The following is a 25,373-nucleotide window of genomic DNA, read 5'->3' on the forward strand; positions in this document are numbered from 1 at the left end:
ATTTCACCTTTACTGGAGAGTTTGAAACTTTGAATTTGAATTGAACCGCAGTCATCCTGGACCAAAACCAGGCACCTGGATGTCCGAGAAGAAGGGCAGCAGACTGATAATCATTCAATGCAGTGATGACCTCAGGAACTCAGGTCTGTATGTGAATAGGACCAATAAAGATATGTGAAGACCTTGAATAGGACCTCCCTGTTTAAAGCTGAAGGTTATTACATTCGTTAATGCTTTCTTTTGAATTAATATTTACTGTATAATCCTTGTGATATTGAACGGTGGGCGTGATTCAATGGGTAAATGTTAAAGTTGGCTTTTGGGCACAGTTAGCAGGGTGTTTCCCGGGGGCTGCAGCACAGAGAAACACCCTGTTATTCAACGGCACTTTGCCTTTATTTAGCCTCGGGGAGTTTCTCTCTGCCGAGGCCGCATTTAGAGAGATTTCCTGCTGGCGAGCTGATCTTTCACCTCGCTTTCAGGCCCCACCCCACCCACAATAGCTTCAACTCATGAGGTGTAGGTACACCTACTGTGTTGTTACAGAGAAAGGTCCAGGATTTTCACCCAGAGACTGAAGGAACAGCCATATATTTCCAAGTCTGGATGATGAGTGACTTGGAGGATACCTCCAGATGGTGGTGTTCCCTGTGTCTGCTGCCCTCATCTTTCTAAATGGCAGCGGTCATAGCTTTGGAAGGTGCTGCCTATAGAACCTTGGTGAGTTCCTGCAGTGCCTTTTGTAGATGGTACACACTGCTGTCATTGGTCCTCAGTGGTGAAGGGAGTGAATGTGGATGTGGTGCCAATCAAGCGGGCTGCTTTTCTTCCTGGCTGTTATTGAGCTTCTTGAGTGTTGTTGCAGCTACACTCATCCAGGCAGATTGTAGATTATGGGAAGGCTTTTGAAAGTCAGGAGATGAGTTACTCGCTGCAGGATCGATAGCCTCTGATTTGATCTTGTAGTCACAGGGTGGCACAGTAGCACAGTGGTTTTCACTGTTGCTTCACAGCTCCAGGATCCCAGTTTCGATTCCCAGCTTGGGTCACTGACTCTGAGGAGTCTGCACGTTCTCCCCATGTCTTCGTGGGTTTCCTCCAGGTGCTCCAATTCCTTCCCACAGTCCAAAGATGTGCAGGTGTTAGGTGGATTGGCCATGATAAATTGCCCTTAGTGTTCAAAAAAGTTAGCTGTTGTTACTGGGTTATGGGGATAAGGTGGAGGTGTGGGCTTAAGTAGGATTCTTTTTCCAAGGGCCGGTGCAGACTCAATAGGTCGAATGGCCTCCTTCTGCAGTGTAAATTCTATGAGATCCATGTGTTTATATGGCTAGTTCAGTTTCTGTTCAACGGTAACCCCTAGAATGTTAATAGTGGAGGAGTGAGCGATAGTAATGCAATTGAATGTCAAGTGGTGATCGTTAAATTCTCTCTTGTTGGAGATGGTCATTGCCTGGCACTTGTGTGATGTGAATATTACTTGCCATGGATATTGTCCAGGCCTTTGTGCATCTGGACATGGACTGCTTCAGTATCTAAGGAGACATGAAAGGTGCTGAACATTGTGCAGTCATCAGTGAATACCCCTACTTCAACCTTATGATGGAAAGAAAGTCTTTCATGAAGCAGCTGAAGATGGTTGGGCCTAGGACATTACCCTACGGAACTCCTGCAGTGATGTCCTAAACTGAGATGACTGGCCTCCAACAACCACAACTATTTTCCTTTTTGCCATGACTCCAACTAGTGGAAAGTTTCCCCCCTGATTCCCATTGGCTCCAGTTTTGTTAGGGTTCCTTGATACCGCAATCCGTCAAACACTGCTTTGATGTTAAGGACATTGACTCTCAGCTCACCTCTGGAGTTCAGCTCTTCTGTTCATTTTTGAGCGAAGGCTGTAATGAGCCCAGAAGCTGAGTGACTCTGGCGGAATCCAAACAGAGTAAAGGCAGTTAAGTGCTTTCAGCTGTTAGAAAAGAAGAAGTGAACAACGTGGCTGCTTTGATGTGGTGAGGAGCCGTCATAGCAAGACTGCTTATAAACATTGTGGTTAGCATCAAAGCAGGATTATTGAGATTCATTCAAGCATGAAGAGAAAGATAAATACACACCCTAAGCAGCTGTGTATGAACAATTAAGCTGTCAATCACAGGCTAGTGCAAGGTTTTGCTCTTTGAAATTGAATGGATGCTTAGCATTTCAATGGGTCTCAGGGGATTTGAAGCCTTTTTAAGTTGTTCTGGAGAGAGCGCAGAGGAGATTTACAAGAATATTGCCAAGGCTAGAAAAGTGTAACTATGAGGAAACATTGGATAGATTGGGGTTATTTTCCTTGGAACAAAGAAGGCTGAGGGATTACTTAATTGAGGTGTACAAAATTATGAGGGGAAGAGATGAAGTGGACAGGATAAAATTATTTCCCTTGGTGGAGAATTTTAGAACCAGGGAACATAGGTTAAAATAAGTGGCTGAAGGTGTAGAGCAGACATGAGGAAGAAGTTTTTTACTCAGTGGATACTGAGGCCGCGATTCTCTGAAAACGCGGAAGTGTTGATGCTGGCGTAAACAACGGAGTATTTCATGCCGGGGTCAACCCAATCGCGGGCCTGGCTGTCGTGGACGTCCCCCCAGAGTCTGATCCCCCCGACAGGACAGCCACTGCAGCCGCGGGTCCGAGGTCCCGCCGGGTGGAACCATGTTCGAACCGCACAGCAGGAATTCGGCCCCCGACTGCCGCTACGTTGACCACGTGCACGGCTAGCGGAGATTCTCCGGTTCCCGACGTCGCGGGCCGTCTCGGAGTCATCTCCGATTCTCCGAGCCGGCGCAGGCTTGGAGAATCCCGGCCAGGGAGTCTTGAGTTCACTGCCTGAGTTGGTGGTGGAAGCAGAGACCCTAAACTCTTTTAAAAAGTACACCTTAAGTGTTATAAACTACAGGCAATGAGACCAGGTGCTTGAAGGTGGGATTAGAAAGTGAACTTGAGAGTGATCAGGCTGGTGGACAAGATGGGCTGAATGGCCTCCTTTCACACTGTAACATTTCTATGATTCTAAGTGTTGTGGGCTTTCTGTTGTGGGACACTTGTAGAAGCTGCTGTTTTAAAGGCATTTGTCTGAGGGAGCAGATGTTAGGATAGGGAAAGTGTTCCTGCATTGAAATTTCACTGAACTGCCTAAACTGCTCATAGCTGTCAGGCAGAACAGTTCCGGCTGAGGAGGCCACTTCAGTTAATAAAGTCAAACTAGGAGGATACTGTTGAGCAGAGGGATGCCTGAGATCAACATTCCAAGGGTGATCTGCAGGTTTACCAGGGATGGAAGGGGCAGGACCCCCATCCATTCCCGACCATGCGACATGTCGACTACGCATGCGCGCAACTGGCGCCGATTCTCCGGTCACTGGAGAATCGCATCCTGTTATCGGAGTGGCATGGCAGGAATTTCTGGCGTGACCGCCGATTCTCCGACCGGGCGCAGGCTTGGAGAATCCTGGCCCCCGTTCTTCTGCCAACTCTCCGTTATCCACCCAATCGGGATTCCTGACCGCAGCGCCGGATGAATGTTTATACAAGCCTTGCATCATTCTAATTAATCTGTACCAAAGGGGAAACCTTTATTCTCTGATATTATGAGAGGAAATGCTCATAACTTAATAGCTTGAGTGTAAGGCTTGGGTTAAAATATGTTGACAAGAGAATGTGACTTTACTTATGACTGTTTGGTATCAAAAGAAAATATATAATTTGTTTGAAATGGAATATCGCTTTCTGCGGTCTGAGAAAGTGGATGATAGAGCTTTGAGTTTATGACCCATAAGGTGGGGTTGTTACAAAGGTGGAGTAACGCAAGATGATTTGCATCTGATAGCGAAAAAGAAAGAATTTGAACTATTTCCTAAAAGAAAAGGAGGAATGGGAGACTAAGGGATAGAAGCTGAGAAATCTTAATCCTTATTGGAATAGTGATACCATGGCTTCTGGGATATGCCTCTTCTGGACACAGTTCAACATCTGTTCAAAGGCAAAGAAGCGGGATATAGTATGTGCTGACAACACCAAGAATTCCTGGGATCTTGAGAGATGAGAAACTTCTGTGTTACCTTCACTGCTTCTTGTTAAGTATATGTAAAATCTTCCTTAATAAATTCTACTTGATTCATAAATACTAGTTACTCGTGTCTTGTAGGTCAAGCACAGTTGAGGACCCGATGCCAGTATTGTAGCTGTACTAGAGCTTGGCTAGGGGCATGCTCCCTAAAACCAGAGGCATGAGAGTCAGCACATAAAATGCAGTTAACAGACTGATAGTTTGTACATATACAGTGAAATTATAGTTATTTTAAAAGGTGTCATTATTGAGCATTGTTTGCTTTTTACAGTTATAATTTTCACTTTACACAAAGCTGGAGATCAATGGATCGGGAGGAGAATTGAACTTATTGCATATTAGACACGTAAGCACAAAAAGCCCGTCACAAGTATCTACATAGAGCATCACAAGCCACACTGTTCCCTATTACCAGTAATCGGCAATCCCCTCAGGCAGTTGAAGAGATCACAGTGACCATGAGGTACATACCATCCAATTTAACACCCCATCCTGGAACATCCCATTTAGCTGTAATAGGCAATGATATTGGCCGCAGCAAGAAACTCAACCAGCTCCTTTTTAAACTGTTGCAGTATTTTTCTTGATACCCTCTTGCTTTCTTCTACTGAATTTCTGCTTGATGTCCATCAGGCAGATACTGAGATACTTTATCTACATCCTGCTTGCTCATCTCAACCACAATTGATAGACTTCAATGTTACACTGCACAAGGTTTATTGGTGCTGAGTACTTGGTGAAAACTAAAAGCCAAAAAATTAATATCCAGAGTTTGCTATCAGAGACTGTGAAAATTTAAATTAAACAATCAATAATTGGAGATATTAAATCAATTTTGCATGACTTTCCCTTATTATTTAAGAGGTAATATATACATTTATTATTGGTCTACTGTATGAGTCAGTTGGACAGATACTCCATGATGAATTTCAATTTGATACAAGTAATAGAACAAAGAATAATACAGCACAGGAACAGGCCCTTCGGCCCTCCAAACCTGCGCCGATTACGTATCCTATCTGGATCTGTATCCTTCTATACCCCGTCTGTTCATGTGCCTATTCAGATAAGTCTTAAAGGTCGCTAACGTATCTGCCTCAACCACCTCAGTTGGCAGTGCATTCCAGGCCACCACCACCCTCTGTGTAAAAAAACTTTCCCACACATCTCCACTGAACCTTTCCCCCCCCTCACCATCTGAACTTGTGCCATCTTGTAATTGTCATTTCTGCCCTGGGAAAAAGCCTCCAACTGTTCATCCTATCTATACCCCTAATAATTTTATATACTTCTATCAGGTCGCCCCTCTGCCTCCGTCTCTCTAGGGAGAACAATCCCAGTTTATTCAATCTCTCCTCTTAGCTAATACCCTCCATACCAGACAACATCCTGGGAAACCTTTTCTGTACTCTCTCCAAAGCCTCCACGTCCTTCTGGTAGTGTGGTGACCAGAATTGGACAGAGTATTCCAAAATGTGGCCTAACCAACGTTCTATATAATTGTAACATAATTTTCGAGCTTTTATACTCAACACCCCATCCTATGAAGGTAAGCATGCCATATGCTTTCTTTACCACCATTTCCACCTGTGCTGCCACTTTTAAGGATCTATGCACCTGCACGCCCAGATCTCTCTGTGTCTCTATGCTCCTCATGGTTCTGCCATTAATAGCTCACACCTGAATTGGATCTCCCAAAATGCATTACCTCGCATTTGTCCGGGTTAAATTCCATCTGCCATTTCTTTGCCCAATTTTGCAGCCTATCTATATCCTGTTGTACTCTTGATCTTCATCATTATCTGCAACTCCTGCAATCTTAGTATCATCCGCAAATTTGCTAATCAGACCCACTACGTTTTCTTCCAAGTCATTTATATTTATATTACAAAGAGCAGAGGTCCCAGTACAGTAGGGCAGCACGGTAGCATTGCGGATAGCATAATTGCTTCACAGCTCCAGGGTCCCAGGTTCGATTCCAGCTTGGGTCACTGTCTGTGTGGAGTCTGCACATCCTCCCCGTGTCTGCGTGGGTTTCCTCTGGGTGCTCCGGTTTCCTCCCACAGTCCAAAGATGTGCAGGTTAGGTGGATTGGCCATGATAAATTGCCCTTAGTGTCCAAAATTGCCCTTAGTGTTGGGTGGGGTTACTGGGTTATGGGGATAGGGTGGAGGTGTTGACCTCGGGCAGGGTGCTCTTTCCAAGAGCCGGTGCAGACTCGATGGGCCGAGTGGCCTCTTTCTGCACTGTAAATTCTATGATAATCTATGATCCCTGTGGAACACCGCTGGTTACAGACCCCCCCCATTCGGAAAGACACCCTTCCACTGCTACCCTCTGTCTTCTATATCCAAGCCAGTTCTGGATCCATCCAACAATTTTACCCCTGACCCCATGTGATCTAATCTTTTGCACAAGCCTGCCATGTGGGACCTCATCAAATGTTTTACTAAAGTCCATGTAGACAACATCCACAGCCCTTCCCTCGTTAATCATTTTTGTAACATCCTCAAAAAGTTCAATCAAATTAGTCAGACAAGACCTCCCCCGTACAAAACCATGCTGCCTGTCGCTAATAAGACCATTCACTTCCAAATGTGCATAAATCCGATCTCTGAGAATCTTTTCCAACAATTTCACTTATCAGCGACGTCAAGCTCACTGGCCTATAATTACCCGGATTATCCTTGCAACCCTTCTTAAATAACGGTACGACTGGCTATCCTCCAATCCTCTGGGATCTCTCCTGTGGCCACTGAGGACACAAAGATTTCTGTCAGAGGCCCAGCGATTGAATCTCTTGTCTCCCTCAGTAATCTGGGATGGATGCCATCTGGCCCTGGGGATTTGTCTACCTTAAAAGTTTTTTAACACACCTAACACTTCCTCATTCATAATAATGACCTGTTCAAAAAAGTCTACACATCCTTCTGAGATACCACCAATCAACGTGTCCCTCCTTTGTGAATACTGATGCAAAATACACATTAAGGACCTCACCTACTTCCTCTAGTTCTACACATAATTTTCTCCTTTGTCCTTGAGTGGACCAACTCTTTCTCTAGCTACCCTCTTGTTCCTAATATACGTATAAAATGCCTTGGGATTCTCCTTAATCCTGTCTGTTAAGGACATTTTGTGACCCCTTTTTGCCCCCTAACTCCCTGCTTGAGCTCTTTTCTACTTTCCTTGTATTCCTCAAGTGCTTTATCTAATTTTAGTTGCCTGTACCTCATATATTCAGTTCAAATAGTTAAGACATTGGCTAAATTCTCCAGTCGTTATGATTCACTTTTCCTGCCAGCAGTGCATCCTCCAGTGGGTTTCCCAGTGATGTGGGCTGATAGAATCCCGTGCCGAGAAACACATGACTGGGGGACTGGAGAATCCAGTCCATTGTGTGTAAGTTTTATGAACTTTCGTACTGGAAACCTAGAAACCATTATATTATTTACTGACATTCTTGCTAGATGTCTGGGCTGTTCAGTTTAACTCTGACTAAACCTGAATCCACATTTTTCAGATGTTCAGTTCAATGACACAGATTTTTCTCGGTTGACCCTGCAATATTGTTTTTTTTTCTGGATATTTAGAATAACCTGGGTTCACAAAAGCAATCCTCAGTTATCTAAGTAGGTCTGATAAATGTACGCATCCCCACACGGGTCAGCACTCGTTTGCATGTATTAGCTCTAGAATTACCACAGCACAAATGCAATCCTATACTGTGTGATTCCATGCTGGCTTTTTCTTCTGTACCTTTAGAGTACCCAATTATTTTTTACAATTAAGGGCCGTTTAGCGTGGCCAATCCACCTACCCTGTACATCTTTTTAGGTTGTGGGGATGAGACCCACGCAGACACAGGGAGAACGTGCAAACTCCACACGCACAGTAACCCTGGGCTGGGATCGAACCCGGGTCCTTGATGCCGTGAGGCTGTATTGCTAACCACTGTGCCTACCCTTGGGTTTCGTGCTGACTTATCATCTTGACTGTAGGCGGAGTTTGTAAAAAATCCTTAAAACCTCATAGTCCTGACAGTTACCTTCCCCCTCTTGGGATCCATTCCTGTAGATATAATTCCTCCAGCTGTTTGATACATGTCTACCACCTCCATTGGTTTGTGCACAGTCATTGTGTGCAATATCAGAGTTCAAAGGTGTGTTTGGAGGAGTTAAAAGGCAGGAAGGATCTAATGGCTTCGTGCTTTGTCCTTGGACCTTGTGCCTTCCCAGAGTATTTTGTAGCTGTAGGCTGTGTAGCTTTTCTTTAAGTTCATGGCAAGAATTAAAATCCCTGTGTGATCCACTGACCCAGGAGTTGCTCGAGCTTCTACCGTCTGTCTCTGTGTCAAAATTACCATTAAGGTGATTGCTTCGGTCTGATTGCTGACTCAGAGTTTTGAGACTGGAAAGTGTGTTTGGATTGCCTGAAGACAGCTGGTGACAGCTGTGAGAAACTGGAAGTTCAGTCTGTAAGAAACATAAATGAAAAGAAATAAACCTCCCTGACAATGGTCCATACAAAATCTTATAGGAGCAGTAGAATTGAGATCTAGGCAGTGGCTGCCTAGCCCAAACACAAAAGAATGAAGAACATGACCATATTCAGCTCAATTCACAAATAAGGATGAACAGACAATTAACTAGTGACAGGTATACTCTGAAAACCATCTTCACAATGCAAAATGCAATGTTATCTGTAACCTGCTTGTACAATCATTTAGTTTTCTTTTGTTAACTTATGTCTTTGAAATGGTTGTTGAATTTGAAAATATTATCACATGAACGTAAGTAACGTTGCCATAGTCCCAGAAGGCAGTAGTCTGCTTTCCCCTTTGAAGGGGAGAGCTGACTGGTGATGATTTAAACTGAGGATCACCACACCTCGGATGAGAAGGTCGAGAAGGTGGCATAGGGCCTTCATGAATAACCTCAGTCTCACAAGAACTATTCATTATATGACCTGACTCAGTTTTTCTATGTCATGAAATCAACTCCCTTCATCCAAAGAAGCATTACTTTGAATGTGATTACACACTTTAAAGTAATTAATGTATCAGTCCAATCCACAAAAATACCATTGTTTAGTCTCAAAACACATCATTTATATTTAACAGAGAAGGGTGGAACTTTAGACTCTTTACAACCTGGTTTCTCTTACAAGGAAATAATGTAGTTTATGAAGTGTTTGCTGAACAGAGGAGATTATAGCAGAAGTTGATTTTTCTTTTAATTATGAAGGAACAGAACAGAGTAGATAGAACCGGTTGTTTCTGGAAGTCAAGGGATCTAAACCAAAGGAACATAAATGCAACATTAATTATAAAAGATGTAAGGCAGAGATTTTTTTTTTGACACAGAAGGGTAAGGTGGCGGAGCATATTGCCAGAGTTTCAGATTTAAGCAAAGACCACGTCAACTTTTCAGAAAAGGCTATGAGTGGTTGAAGAATAGTGAGTAAATGGGCTTTGGGAACAGAACAATATATGAGATTCGGATTAATGCTCACGTGGAAGATGGACTGCTTGGGCTGAAAAGGTTTGTTTCTGTGTTATTCTATGTAATAACTAAGTTAATAATGAATAGAGGCAATTCAAAAGCTGATGGGATCCTAAAGACGCAGTTACTGCCACCGTCTTTTTGATGCAAATAGTTTTTGATATGTGTCAGCACAAATATAGCATTATATGTCAAGAAGCACAGGCTTCAGATACGAGTCCTCTCCAGAATACTGTCTTCCAATTACTTGAATTGATACCGAGCAGTGCATAACTGCAGCCATGGAACACTGTGCAGTGAATTAGGAACAATATTTAAAACAAGAACACTACAACAAGGTCAGCTGTTTTTGAAATTCCCAAATGGATATGTAAATCACAGACAATTAGAAGACTAGAGTATGTTTACTGAGGTTCTGGTTGCTAAGATTTGGAAGAAACAGTAAGGATATGCTGAGCTCAACTTCACTGATCAGAAAACTTTGCAGTTCGATTCCTATCAAAAGATATTTCATTTATTTTTGGTAGACATGCTTTGTGATCGAGAATCCTGGCTCCTTGAAAAATTCTATTTTATTCACTAGAAACTGATGTTCATTTGATTTTCAAATGATTTAATGCAATTATGAGTGTGCTTCCACACAGACTACCAGCAGGAAAGATTCTTACCTTGAAATGTAAATCAAGAGGCATCTGGGATTCTCTGTTCTCACATGTTCAAGTATGCACATAAATGAAGGTGGTACTGTAGTCATGATTTCCTCCCCATTCTCCCACCCCTTTTTGCCTATGAATTACAATTAGATTTGTGTCTCTGAGTTCTGTACCTTGAGTGAGGGAACTGATACTTTGAAAAAGGTTAGAGTGACTGATAGTTGTGTGATCTCTAGCCCTTTCAACACTACTTAAATGTCAATACCTGTAACAGGGAAAATAAAAGAGAAAAGTAACATGGCTAATTTCAGGAGAAAATTGTAACATTCTTCCAGTTCCATTACGCAATTGTGCGAGCTCTGGGGCACCAGAGTTGCCATGATTCAGCGCTAGCTGGACTTATTTAACCACCCACCAAATATTCCTCAATGTCCTCCTCACCACGTCCCTTAAAGAAATGTAATGTAATATTTATGGTACATAATCTGAACATCTGTTTGGCAACCCTCTGAAAAATTAAAATAATTCTTGACATTACTGTTTACATATGTATGCCCTCTCAATTTACTAACACTTTTCACCTTGAACACTATCCACAAAAACGTCTAAATTGTAGTTGCTGAGGGTTTTTTCAGACTATCATCATATTTCCCCCATGTTTTTGTTTTCTTCAGAATGATTAACTCCAAGTCTTGGAAATCATAAGTAGGACATAAGGTAAGATGCTCCTATAGACTCAATATCTCAAGATATGGGGACTAAACTGGCTGCAATCATAGAATCGTAACATTTACAGTGCAGAAGGAGGTCACTCGGCCCATCAAGTCTGCACTGGTCCCTGGAAAGAGCAGCCTACCTCAGTGTTCTTCAAATTTTTTTTCCGGGGACCCATTTTTACCAACCAGCCAACCTTCAGGACCCAACCCGGCCGACCTTCGCGACCCACGCCGGCCGACCTGAGCAACCCACCATTTTCTCTTACCTTGTTTGCTGCTGATAAAAATGGAGGAAATGGTTTTGGGTCCCTTTGGCCCTCGTACACGATCTTCTAATGGAACCTGTTGGATGAAGGTGAAGCCTTCCGGTGTCGGAAAGTATGGAGTCTCCATCTGTCCAAATTTCAGCATTTTTTTCCTGTATAATTTTTTCAAACAAACCCCTCCCTGAACTTGTAAAAAAAATAAAAAATAAAATGAAGAAAATAAATGAAGAAAATAAAAATTAAATGAATAAACTAAAGAAATAAATGAATAAAATCCCCCTTGATTTGTAAAACAAAACAAAAAGCTGCAACCGCTTACAAAAATAGCGGCCGCACTGCGCATGCGCACTGACGATCGTGCGTGCATGCGCTATGCGGCTTGATTTTTTTACATGTTCGTGGCCATTTTAAAGGCTGCTTGCAGCCGGCATTATTAAAAGCTGGCTGCTGCATGGGGATTTGCGCGATCGGGAGTGCCGCAAAGTACGGCTTCGCGACCCTCCCGACACCTGCCCCACCAGCGGGTCGCGCCCCAAGGCAGCTGGTGGAATTAGTAATCGGGATTGGAAACCAAGCCTCGGTAATGGTGACCATGAAACCAATGTTGGTCGTTTTGAAAACCCATCTGGTTTGTCTGGTCTTTTAGGGAAGGAAATCTGACATCCTTACCTGCTCTGATCTACATGTGACTCAAGATCCTGTAATAGTCTGGCAAACCACTCAGTTCAAAGGCAATTAGGGATGGGCAAAAAATGCTAGCCTTGCCAGCAATGCCCACATCACATGAAATAATATATTTTTTAAAATCACACTCCCCCATTCTTAAATCTTATCTGCTATTTCTATACCAATTCATATATTAATCTCCTGTTGATTGCCTGCACTGTGTCATGTTAAGTACAGTAAGCTAACACGGGCTGCAACTGGATGCAGCTTTACCTGAGAGATACTCCACACCTTGAAGTTAGTTCAATATGATTTACTGAACCTGTCACACAGTTAGCTCAATCCTCTGTGAGTTCGACTCTCTGCTAACCTAGTGTGATTAATCTGCCTGCATGAACCAGACTAGCTCTTAGCCACATGCTGTAGGAGTTATGTGATATGTACAGCCTGACTCACACTGTAGATGTCACCAGCGGAATGAGGCGGAGTGTGAGTGCCTCGTGCCTTTTATAGTGGGTGTGATGAAGGTTATCAGTAGCTGATATAATGGTACCTTACCTTTAATGCATTGGCCCTTTAAGACTGGGCTTGGAACCCTGGGGGACTCCGCCTCTGGCTCCGCCCCCAGGAAACGGTATATAAGATAAGGCTCACTCAGGCAACATGTGATGAGCACACTTCTCGGCTGCTGTACAGTTCTCAGATGATTAAAGCCTTTGAATCATCTATCTTCTCTCCTGTGTCGTGATTGAGGGTATCTCAGTGGGGAACCACCCCCAAGTGTTCTGCCTGCTGATTGGTTATGTCCCGTTCTCTGTATTCATTAGCTGCCTGTTTGTATCTCATTATGTGCATGTCTCCATTCTTGGAGTAAGAGACTTCCACTTCATCAGCATCAAAGTTCAGAAAGCAACCAATCACATCATTCTCCCCGAATGTTTTGCAGCCGGCTTTTAACAATGCCGGCTGCGAAAGCCTTCAAAAAGGCTGCGACCAGATTTTTAAAAATGCAGCCGCACTGCGCACGCGTGCCCGCTCATCAGTGCGCATGCGCACTGATGAGCGGGCATGCATGCGCAGTGCGGCCGCATTTTCAAAAATATGTTTGTGGCCATTTTGAATGCCGCTTGCAGCCGGCATTATTAAAAGCCGGCTGCTGCAGCTGTTGCACGCAGATTTGCGCAATCGGGAGCGCCGCGACGGACGGCTCAGCAACCCTCCTGACACCCGCCCACAACCCATCCACGGTTCTCAACCCCGACTTTGACAATGCCTGCTCTATAAGGTAAGGGGACCAAAACTGCACATAGTAATCCAGGTATGGTATAACCAAGGTTCTACACAAATTGAAGCAAGACTTTGCGATTCCTATACTCAAATCTACTCGCAATAAACACTAACATACCATTAACCTTCCTCATCGCTTGCTGTACCTGCATGAATCCAGCATGGAACCGTTTGGAAGTCCACTCATTATTCGGCCTCTTTGGCTTTGTGGTTTTTGTTTTATCCTTATTTTCAATTTAAAGAATAATTAACGCTAGATCGCTATAAAAAGAAAGCCAGTACAGTGTAAAAGCCGAAATATTTAATATCTTTTAATGTTAGATAACCTATCCAGATGCCAGCCCATCTTTCCTTTAGAATATTGAAATATTAAAGCTTTAGCAAACTATTTAATTATTATAAGGGCAAGCGTCTAATTTGCTCATTCTAAATCTTGCCTCAGTTCGATATCCAAACAGAAATAAATGACTTGACATAGTCTCCGAGACCTTTCTGATTAAAGTCTATTATCTTCTTCTTGTTCCCTTTTCAAAAAAGGGCTCCTGCAATAGTACAATCTCATTGTGTCTCATTGAACCAAATTAAAGTGGAAAATGAGCTATGTTCTCCTCTAATAGTCTTTCCGTTGCTATTATTTTTAATTGCCAGTTATTCATGGATGGAAAAATATCCATTTCTATCTGCAACATGATTTAATTGGAGGACACACAAACTTTGAATGTTCAATTCTAGAAAAGACAAGGGCTGGGAGAATACTATTAAGCCGTGCATTGTTCCATGGAAGGCTAATGAGCTCAGCATAAGTGAGTTCTGTAATGAAATTTAATGCATGGCATTGTAACATACATAACTACAGCTAAATGCACCTTTTGTTATCAGATTGGACTGTAGTTGGAGTTTGGTTTCAAACACAGCTACCTGTTTATACTGAAATAAAAACAAAAATGCTGGAAAACTTAGCAGGGCTGGCAGCATGACTCTAAGAGCCATATGGACATTAATTTGGTTTCTTTCGCCACAGATGCTGCCAGACCTGTTGTGTTTCTCCAGCATTTTCTGTTCGTATTTTGGATTTCCAGCATCCAGAGTATTCTGCATTTAATTTAACCAGGGGCTGGTTTAGCACAGTGGCCTAAACAAATGGCTTGTAATGCAGAACAAGGTGAGCAGCGCGGGTTCAATTCCTGTACCAGCCTCCCCGTACAGGCGCCGGAATGTGGCGACTAGGGGCTTTTCACAGTAACTTCATTGAAGCCTACTTGAGACAATACGTGATTATTATTATTATTATTTACCGATTTGTACTGGTTGGCTGAAATTCGAATTGCACAGGAAAAAAAACTATGCTTATGTGCTCACATGCAAGCACAAGCCCAGCGGTCAGATTTTTTACGTTTAGACAGCGAAGATGCTGGAGTATGGATTGGTTCTATTTAAATATGTTAAATTAATTGCAGATACATTTACAAAATTCTCAGCACCTCCATAGAGGACTCGGTTTGACACCACACTGGATTTATACGCCATCCGATGTCAAACCAAAGTGGTAAGAGATTTCAGGGTATCTCAATCCAATTTTGAAGTGGTTCAATGTAAAGTGGATTTACATTGCCAGTGGCTCAATGAAACTGATGTCAGCATTGAGTCGCATAATTTGGAAAAAATCATTTGGACAATTTATGAAAATTCAAGAGACATTCTTGCTGCTGGCTTTGTCATCTTGCAATGTGTAATGCTCTTTGGACTGAAAGGCAATAACTTTGTTTACCTGTAAATCTTCAGTTATGGAATATCCATTAGTCAGCTGGAATTTGGTGCGTAGGCTCCAAAGGAAGTGACGTATATACAGTAAGTGTCTATACATGTTGTCATCTATGGTCTCTGCTTCCAGATCCACCTTAAAGTTGCTGGTGGGCAGCACTATTGGAGGATATTTATCAAAACTCAACAGAATGTCCTCTGTGAAACAGAAATATATGGAAGCTTGTCACACATAGAAGGATATAATTAAATTCTATGTTCTGCCTGTCTGCAACTTGTGAATGGTATCAATTTCTTCCATGATCATTGACTCATTTTTCATTGACCTTTTTTGATTGATGTTGGAGTAACGTAGCTGAGTTTGGGAAATATTCCAATGTGGCTGTGCTAAGCTACTGAAATATGAATTAAAACCGTCTAATAGATGTATTGGTCTATTTCATAAAAGATTGAGTATGAATTGAATACACAACACAGAATAGCCATAAGACAAGACGGAAACAAACACAGTTTGAGGTAATTGTAAAGTCTGCTGTTCATCAGCAGCTAATAATAGTGAAGATTATTGTGAACAACTATTTTTTTTTAAATTGCTCTACTCTTAGAGCAAGTTAAATGACTGCGTAATTTCTTGTCTCATATATGTATGCATTATTCTAATATTCTGTTTCAAAGGTATTTTCAATAAATCATAACATAAATATATTTATTTTTATAGTTTTTTACAATTACATACAAGCTGTCATTCTTCCTGAGGTAGCAAAGTACAATATTAAAGAACTGCAAAAAAGACGTAGGGCTTATAATAATTACTTTTTATCTTCTGTTCTTTTAAAATCAATGCTTTTGCAAAAAAAAACCCTGTTTCTGTCCCTTCTCACCAGGAACGTTGACCATACCTGTTTTATATGTTGTTTCTCTCTCTTCAGCACTTGGTTGCCATGCTGTAACGGGACCCACTCCAGGTGCTAGTTGGTAGTGTGTTAGGATGTGGAGAAGTTGCGACGTGTTTAGTGCATGGAATTCTCTCTTGAGGCAACTCCAGCTGGACTATGGCAAAACATGAAAGAGTATTAATCACCACAGGGAGGTTGCACTTCAGGGTGGAAAAGTTGCACACTGATTCCTTTAGTGGTACCACTTATAACAGTTACAATAATATGTTCTCACATCCCTCAGCACCATTTGTGTATTAAAACTATCCCATAAGTTGCAGGTGGAAACATGTAAAGGTATGTTTGCAGGCTTATGGGTGTCAGGATGCCTTTTTCAAGACTATGTACTTATGAGATCTTGAGTGGACTTGACAGATAGAATGGATGTTTCCTTTTTTGGGAGAATCTCGAAGTAAGGACTACTGTGAGTTGCCCATTTAAGACAAAGGTGAAGAATAAAAATTCTCTCAGAGGATTGAGATTGGAATTCACTTCCACAAATGGTGGTTGAGGCAGAGTCCTTGAATATCTTTTAAGGCAGAAATAGATAGATTCATGAAAAACAAAGGGGTGAAAGGTTAACGGGGGGGGGGGGGGAATGTGAACCTGAGGTTAAAATAAGATCAGCCATGGTCTTATTGAATGGCAAAACAGGCTTGATTGGTCGAGTGGCCTACTCTTGCTCCTAATTCGTGTGTTTTAGGAGCAGACAGTCCCAACTAAGAAGCCAACTACATACTTATTGAGCAGGAATAATTTGTGGATTATCAGTACCTCTCACTGTACGAAAATGAAAACTCCCTTTTCACGTTTATCTGGAAATTCATTCTCAAAATGCAATCAAACCCCTTTTGACCTCTTCTCTCATTGCTATTTAATATGGAATATTAATAGAGCAGCGGTTTGTGATCACTCACCAATTCTTACTATAATAGACTAGTAGACTCTTGGTGACCACGTTTTCATGAAACCCTTACTAGTTGACCAGTGGTAGATTAGTTTACAAAATAATACCAATGAGCATGGACATATCCTGCTCATATATGATAGAAGCTCATTCTTGTATAAATGTTATTTTGTCCAATGTGTAGATATCTGTAACACTTTGAATGAATATGAAGGATAGAAAACATTAAATTGGTTCAGCCCCCACCTTTTTGTAGAGGATGAGTTGTGTGAATGCAATTTGCCTGCTATATGTAATGGTTGACTCACTCTCATTCTTTTATCTGCCTTTCATTTTAAGTGCTTTGCTACCCGTATATTGAAATTCTCTCCTTAACAAAAATGATTGTAACTTAAATTATGGTAGGCCATCCTGATCTGTTACTAAGTGATGGGGACTATAACTACAAGAGTTAATGTACTCAGAGAGAAGCCATTACCTGAATGAGACAAGATGTTGGGACAGCCAGAAGCCTTACAGCACTAGTGAATTTGAAAAAAAATTCATCTGCGATGTTACCCATTCCTACGTTTCGTATCCACTCCAGCAACAGGCGGAGATTGGTTTGCATCTGTTCCCCTTTTGACCAGTGAAAGAAACTTTGCCTTGAACCTGTACAACAGAAAACACAGATAATCAAGTAGGTCAGCAGACTTCCTACTTCTGGAGCCTCTCCACTTTAGTTGTATATTCTGTGCACATTATGTCTTTCGAGATGAAGGATGACTGTGCTGGGAAATGGATCAATTTTCCACTTTGTCCCCAGTGACAGCATTCAGCCAGATCTGACCTAGGAGGAAATGGTGTAGAAAACTGGCTACATTGTTTTGACCATTTACCTTCTATTGCATACATGGGACATTTTCCACACTGTAAGTCCTGTCTGAACAATATTAACTAAGTCTAGATTTGTTCATGTCTGAAGACATTTTTATGTATTGGAAACAGGATTGTATCATTAAAATAGTTAATTTAGCATGGGAAAAGAAACGTTTTCTCCTCGGCACTTATAAAACTCTTTATGTGACCTACTGTGGTGGCAAAACAATCATCTGATTCTGCTCCACAAACCAGTTCATGCCCAACTGATAGCTTCTATGATTATCCAATATTTCTCAATAGAGCCATGCACGTCAATATTTCAGGCTATCACACACATTATATTCTGAAACTGTAAAATCATCTGACATCTCAGCAGGAAATAAAGTATAAAAATGTCCTAATGTTCCTATCCGGGAACACAGCTAGTCTTAGAGAAATTATCTGAGATATTACAAACGTCCTTTTATAGAACTCTTCTCTTGTTCAGCTTAGAAAATAAAACATTAGCACCTGCCAGCACTTTACCTTTTGACAGTATCAAAGCTATAAATCCTTCACTATATTTACAAGTCAATGAATGTTCAATATATTTCATTTATTTTAAGTTTTCATTATTCCACACCCCCCCCCCCCCCCCCCCCCCCCCCCCCAAAATCTCTCCACCCAAATTGTCAAAAGACTGATGTGCTTAGAATGAAGTGAATCATCAAATGACTGGTGCAGCTCATGTAGAAGGTTAGGGTTCAGACACCTTTCAGCTAGCTACATTTCTCAAAGTGCTGAAAAGCAGGCTAAATCGGTTGATTACTTTGATTCAACATTCTTCCTGTATGTCCAGAAAGGAGCTATTGGAGTAGAAAGGACATTGCTTTGAACCACTGTGCTAGGTGTTACCCTACTCGTCCCCAAAATTGTGTGAACTGAGCATATTCTTTTCGTCGCCTTTTCTACCATGTAATTGTCACTGAGAATGTATAGATATTAACTTCTCAGCGAGGTATTTGAAAAGCTAGAATCTTGTTGGTCAAGTCTTTGATCATTCCTGGATCAGCGGAAGCTGCCTGGAATTTTCGATGAGACAAAAAAACACAATATCCAGCTGTTTACAATCATTCGTACTGTTCCTCCTCCTTATCCAAACACAAACAGCTCCAGGGTATATAACACGGGAGGAAGCAGGGAGCCTGGCATTTACATTCGTAATGGCAGCTAGAAAGTCATTTCTAGGCTATTTTTAGAGATTAGTTTTTCTGTATTCAAGAACTTTGTCAAATTTGGGATTCTCATTTCCTTATCACAAAGCACAACAGGGTTTATTTTGACATCATACAACAGTGTAAAAATATGTGACAGTGAATTAGATCTTGTTTTACTTCTCCCAATTTTAAGTTCCATTAAAGTCAGCGAAATAAAATCAGGTGAGATGTAAAACAGAATGGTGATTAGCTTGCACCTGTTTGACACTATTTATTTTCTGTATGTATTTTTGTCTATTTTGAAGATGAGGAAGAGCTATGGAAAGCATCAAGTTAGTCGTGCAGCATCAAAAGTGAATGAATCTCCCTGTTGGCACATCCAAATACAGAATTAGAGGTACACTGTGTTCCCTGTTCATATGTACCACATGTTAAATGGCATAGGCGGAGGTCTTCAAAAGGAGATGGTTCAATAAAACAGCCCAGGAGGTGTTTAAGCTTTCTTTTGGGTGTGGCAATAGTGTTCTTTTTTTTGTTAAATATTATTATTGAATTTTACATTTGTACACTACACAGTAGATGAATGAATCAGTTATTATTTACAATTTACGTGTTTTCCTTTCTTCGACATTTCCCCCACCCCTTTTCAGTTATTCGGGCTCCGTCTTAGGCCCTTTCTTCCGCCGTAGATGTTATAGTCTATCTTTCGTCTTGTTTTTGTTGTTGTTGTCCCTATGGTTTTGTTGGGGGGAGGGGGCTGTTCACCCTTTCCCTGTGTATGCTCCTGGTATTTCCCTGGGTTCCGCCCTTGCTGCAACCCCTTTCCTGTCTGCTTTGTATGGTCCTGTTGTCTCCTATTGGTCCCCCTGCCTCCCTCCCTCTCGATCTGTTATTGGCTTCAAACAGATCTTGGAACAGGCTGATGAATAGCCCTCACAAATTGTGGAAGCCCGGTCTGACCCTCGGATGGTGTATTTGATCTTCTCCAAATGGAGAAATTCCGACAGGTCTGCCAGCCAGTCCGCAGCTGTGGGCGGTGTTGCTGATCACCAGCCGAGCAGAATTCTCCAGCGGACCATTAAGGAAGCAAAAGCAAGGGCATCGGCTCACTTCCCCATCGGAAGTTCTGGCTGATCTGATACCCTCAAGACTGCCATCTTCGGGCAAGGCTGCACCTTTACCTCCACAACCTTGGACATTGCCTCGAAGAAGGCTGTCCGGAACCCGAAAAGTCAGGGGGCAGGCCCAGAACATGTGGGTGTGGTTGTCCGGGCCGCCCTGGCACCATTCATATTTGTTTTCCACCTTCAGGAAGAACCTGTTCATTCGGGTTCTGTGCACTACTTTAAACTGCATGAAGCTTAGCCTTATGCAGGAGAAGGTGGACCTATTTAGTGCTTCGCTCCAGAGCCCCCTCTCTACTTCTATCCCTAGTTCGTCTTCCCATTTCAATCTTGCTCCATCTAGTGGTGTTCTTGCCCTTTCTAAAAGTCGTCCGTATATGACCCCACAGCTCCCTTTCTCCATACTTTCCACATCCAGCAGTGCCTTCAGCATTGTGTCACTCGAGGGTACCTCGCCATCTCCTTGCGGAGAAAGTGTTAGATTAGTAAATGTTGGAGTTCCTGTCCATTCGAAGCTCCAGCCTCTCCATCAGCTTGTCCAGGGTTGCAAGTCTGTCCCCAATGTAGAAGACCCTCATCGCTAGTGTCCCCCCATCCTTTCTCCACCTTCTCCTCTCTAGCATGGCTGGTGGGAATTTGTGGTTTCCACAGATGGGGGCCATGTGGACACCTCGATGAAGCCGAAGTGATGTCTCATCTGGTTCCAAATTTTTAATGTTGCTACCACCACTGGGCTGGACGTGTACTTTGCTGGTAGTGATGAGAGTGCTATACAAGTGCCATAATAATTTTATCTATTCTTTGGAAAAAAAGCCTTGGGGATGAAGATCGGTATGGAAGAGAAACCTTGGCAGTACGTTCATCTTGATCGTCCTCACCCTTTCTGCCAGGGAAAGCGGGAGTGCATCCCATCTCTGTGGGTCCTTTTTAACTTCCTCCACCAAACTGATCAAATTCCACTTGTGTATCCAATCTGGATCCCCAGGTAGCGGAATTTGTTTTGGGCTAGTTTAAATGGCAGACCCTCCAAGGTGGAACAGTGGCGCAGTGGTTAGCACTGCTGCCTCACAGCACTGAGGACCCGGGTTCGATCATGGCCCCGGACCTCCCCATTCTGCGTGGGTCTCACTCCCACGACCCAAAGATGTGCAGGCTAGGTGGATTGGCCATGCTAAATTATCTCTTAAGTGGAAAAAAATAATTGGGTACTCTGAATTTATTTTTAAAATGTAAAATAAATGGTAGACCCTTCAGCTCTGTCCCTCCCCCATTCGTGTTCGCTGGGAATACCTCACTTTTGTCCAGGTGGAGTTTACAGCCTGAGAAGGCCCTGAACCCTCCCAGTAGCTTCATGATTTTCTTCAAGCCGTTCTGAGGGTCTAAGATGTAGAGGAGCCGGTTATCCACACAGAGTGAGATCATCTGTACAAACCCGGCCACCTCTGCTGGGGTGTTGAAATAATGTTCCTTGTTTTGGAATGTGACCCACAGCCTGGCTGGGAACAACATTCCAAATTTCACTCCGCTTTTGTACAGGGCCGATTTCGCTCGGTTGAACCCAGCCCTGAGCTTTGCCAAAGTCCTGCTATTCTCGTATTCTATGTCCTTCCCAGCTGCTCACTTGTCTGACTTGTCCACCACAGGATCTTCTCCCGATCCTGATATCAATGTATTTTGGCAATTATTGCCCTTGGATGTTCCCCCGCCTTGGGACTCATAGAATCATATAATTTACAGTGCAGAAGGAGGCCATTTGGCCCATCGAGTCTGCACCAGCCCTTGGAAAGAGCACCCCCATTTAAACCCACCCCATCCCCGTAACCCAATATAACCTTTTTGGACACCAAGGGCAATTTATCATGGCCAATCCACCTAACCTGCACATCTTTGGACTGTGGGAGAAAACCTGAGCACCCAGAATAAACACACAGTCATGGGGAGAACGTGCAGACTCCACACAGGCACTGAACCAAGCCAGAATCGAACCTGAGCTGTGAAGCAACTATGCTAACCACTGTGCTACCGTGCTGCCCCACGGAGCCTTCTGTGTATCCTGTCAACATCTGGTGGCTTGGGGAAGCTGTCCCTCCCAACTAGGTTGCCCAGCATCTGGGCCGTATAGTCCGTTGAGGGTCTCTGTCCTTGATCCCCTCTGGCAGACCCCATGATCCGGATATTCTGGTGACGAGACCGATTATCCAGATCTTCGATTTTGCCTTTCAGGCGCCCATGGGTTGCCACCAGCCTTTTAATTTCGGCCTCCAGAACAACAATCCTGTCACTCTGGTCCGTTCGACGCCTTTCCCCAGCTCTAGGATCGTCTACCCCTGAGCTTACAGTTTCTTCCCCATTCCGTCTATCACCGTCTGGCGACCAAAGCCTCCGGCACCGCCATCTTGACCGCCACCTGGATCACCACTTTTACTGCCTCTCTCAATGCCATCAGTTCCTTCATCAGGAACGTCTTCCTCCATCTCCAGGCCGAGGTGGGGGGAGGCTGTTGTTCGGGTCATCGGTCCCTCTCTCCGGTGGCCGGTGACCACTCGCCTTGTGGGTCCGCCGACTCGCTCACTCTCGTTGCTCTTGGCCTTTTCCTCTGCTTCTGCCTTCTCTGCAGCCCCTCGAGCTCCCAATCGCTGGCATGTTGTACCTATTCTCTTCCTTTCTTACTTGTGGGCAAAATAAGTCCGAATTTCTGGGCTAAGTTTGACTTAAAGTGCCTATTTGGTTGTGTTCTGGAGGAGAGCCACCAGATGTGTGACTCCTCAACACATCACCATCACTGGAAGTCCACAAGGTATTCTTATTAGGCCCATGGATACTCAGGTCTGTTGCCATTGAGTTAGAACATAGAACACTACAGCGCAGTACGGGCCCTTCGGCCCTCGATGTTGCGCCGACCTGTGAAACCATCTGAAGCCTATCTGACCTACACTATTCCATTTTCATCCATATGTCTATCCAAAGACCACTTAAATGCCCTTAAAGTTGGCGAGTCTACTACTATTGCAGGCAGGGCGTTCCACACCCCTACTACTCTCTGAGTAAAGAAACTGCCTCTGACATCTGTCCTATATCTATCACCCCTCAATTTAAAGCTATGTCCCCTCGTGTTGGTCATCACCATCCGAGGAAAAAGACTCTCACTGTCCACCCTATCTAACCCTCTGACTATCTTATATGTATTAAGTCACCTCTCAGCCTTCTCCTCTCTAACGAAAACAACCTCAATTCCCTGAGCCTTTCCTCGTAAGACCTTCCCTCCATACCAGGCAACATCCTAGTAAATCTCCTTTGAACCCTTTCCAAAGCTTCCACATCCTTCCTATAATGTGGTGACCAGAACTGCACGCAGTACTCCAGGTGTGGCCGCACCAGAGTTATGTACAGCTGCAGCATGACCTTGTGGTTCCGAAACTCAATCCCCCTGCTTATAAAGGCTAGCACACCATATGCCTTCTTAACAGCCCTATTAACCTGGGTGGCAACTTTCAGGGATTTATGTACCTGGATGCCGAGATCTCTCTGTTCATCTACACTACCAAGAATCTTGCCATCAGCCCAGTACTCTGCATTCCTGTTACTCCTTCCAAAGTGAACCACCTCACACTTTTCCGCATTAAACTCCATCTGCCACCTCTCAGCCCAGCTCTGCAGCTTATCTATGTCCCTCTGTATCAACTCACTGGATATCGGTAAACACCAGAAACACTGTCGATTTATTTTGTCCTACCTGCCTGAGGGGCATTGATGCCACTTGTTTCATAATAATTATGCTGATTATTTTGAGATCCACTGAACACACTACACAGTAAGCATCAAATCTGTGACTTTTGTAATTTGTATGGCTCAGTCCACATTGAATTTTGCTAACTGAGCTACCTAGATGTCTGAAATGAATTTTGCAGATATTTATATGCATGAAAATCTATATACATTTAAAGATCTGTTTCATACTGAAAGAGTTAAATACTTTCTAAACTAATCCAACCTACTGGAATCCTCTCTTGATGTGATGCATCCAAAAATCAATGGATACTTAAATACTCGTAAATTAATGATGCTGTGAATGCCAGGTTTCAGTCCTTGAGAGAAATATCTTTTCTTCCACAACTCTTCACAGAATTTTATTTTGGCGAATTCTAGCTTTGAACATTTCCAAACATGCAGTTGACTGGGTTTCTTGTATGACTCTGTTGGATAGGGAAACTTTGCTTGCTTAAATATATGGAGCCAATGGTTTGATTCTTTGGCAAGATGCATCATTTACCAATCCATTCCCATATTTGGATAAGAACTTTTCCTATACGCTCCAATGGAAATGAAATATTTATGTCTGAGTCTGTCAGCATACAGTCAACCCGAGCACTTTGACTGTTCGGAAAAACAGCTGAAACGTTTGGCCTGTGAACATGAGTGCCCATAAAAATCACAATTAAGTTTGATTGCTAGGATGTCATTGCAATGTTTGATCACATAGGCTGTGTAACCTCTCAGACTTCGCAATGGTTTGAACTGGTTGCCTTGACCTGATCTAATGTTTTTGTTGGAAATACAAAACACTTGAAATTTTATATAATTGCTGTTGTATTTCTTTTGGATTGTGATTGTACGGTGTTCTGAGTGTGTAAGGCATGAGAAAGACCTGCCTGTTATATGAAAATACATATTAGATACAGCAATGCAGATGGCACCATGCGAAGGTGTGAGGGGCTGAATGGCCTACTTCAAGGGATTCTCCGCTGCCCCGCCGGGTCGAAGAATCCCGGGGGCGGAGTGAATCCCGTCCCTCGCCGGCTGTCGTATTCTCCGGCGCCGGTTTTTGAGCGGGGGCGGGGTTTACGCTATGCCAGTTGGGGGCCGTTGGCAGCAGCACCCCACCCCCGGCAATTCTCCCGGCCCAAGCCGGTGGGACCTGGCTGGTAGGCTGTCGAGTGGAATCCTCGGGGGGGGCGTAGGGGGATCCGGCCCCGGGGGGGGGGGCACATTGGCCTGGCCCGCGATCGGGCCCCACCGTTCTGCGGGTCGGCCTGTGCCGTAGGGGGCACTCCTTCCTTCCGTGCCGGCCTCTATAGGGCTCCGCCATAGCCGGCACGGTTCTGCGCATGCGCCAGCCTTCGCCGGCCCTTTGGCGCCGGTTGGCGCGCCGTCAACCCCTCCGCTGCCGGCCTAGAGGATTCTGCAACTTCCGGTTGGCCCAACGCTGGAGTGGTTCACGCTGTTCTTGGGCCGGCGTTGGGCCATCCCACCAATTGCGTGAGAATCCCACCCGGCTCTAATTTCCTATGTTCCATGTATAGGAGTTTCCCTATGCCACACAAAGCAATCATTTAGTTCCTTGCATCTGTTCAGGTACTAGCATTTCAACTGGAAGCTATTAATCAAATT

The 25,373-nt window shown here is 43.4% G+C and overlaps 1 protein-coding gene across 1 annotated transcript in view; it reads right to left on the bottom strand.

The window, feature by feature from the left end:
• The window catches only part of radil (Ras association and DIL domains), a 192,916-nt gene that overhangs the window by 1,814 nt on the left and 165,729 nt on the right, over positions 1–25,373 (bottom strand). The window contains exons 9-12 of the mRNA XM_038821032.1: positions 17,283–17,455; positions 15,862–16,012; positions 14,970–15,160; positions 8,158–8,584 (exon numbers count right to left, since the gene is read on the bottom strand). Coding sequence (XP_038676960.1) covers positions 8,158–8,584; positions 14,970–15,160; positions 15,862–16,012; positions 17,283–17,455 — 942 coding nt within the window. The remainder of the gene's footprint in view (positions 1–8,157; positions 8,585–14,969; positions 15,161–15,861; positions 16,013–17,282; positions 17,456–25,373) is intronic.

This window comes from Scyliorhinus canicula, chromosome 15, assembly GCF_902713615.1.
Source record: "Scyliorhinus canicula chromosome 15, sScyCan1.1, whole genome shotgun sequence".
In the NCBI taxonomy this organism is placed as follows: Eukaryota; Metazoa; Chordata; class Chondrichthyes; order Carcharhiniformes; family Scyliorhinidae; genus Scyliorhinus; species Scyliorhinus canicula.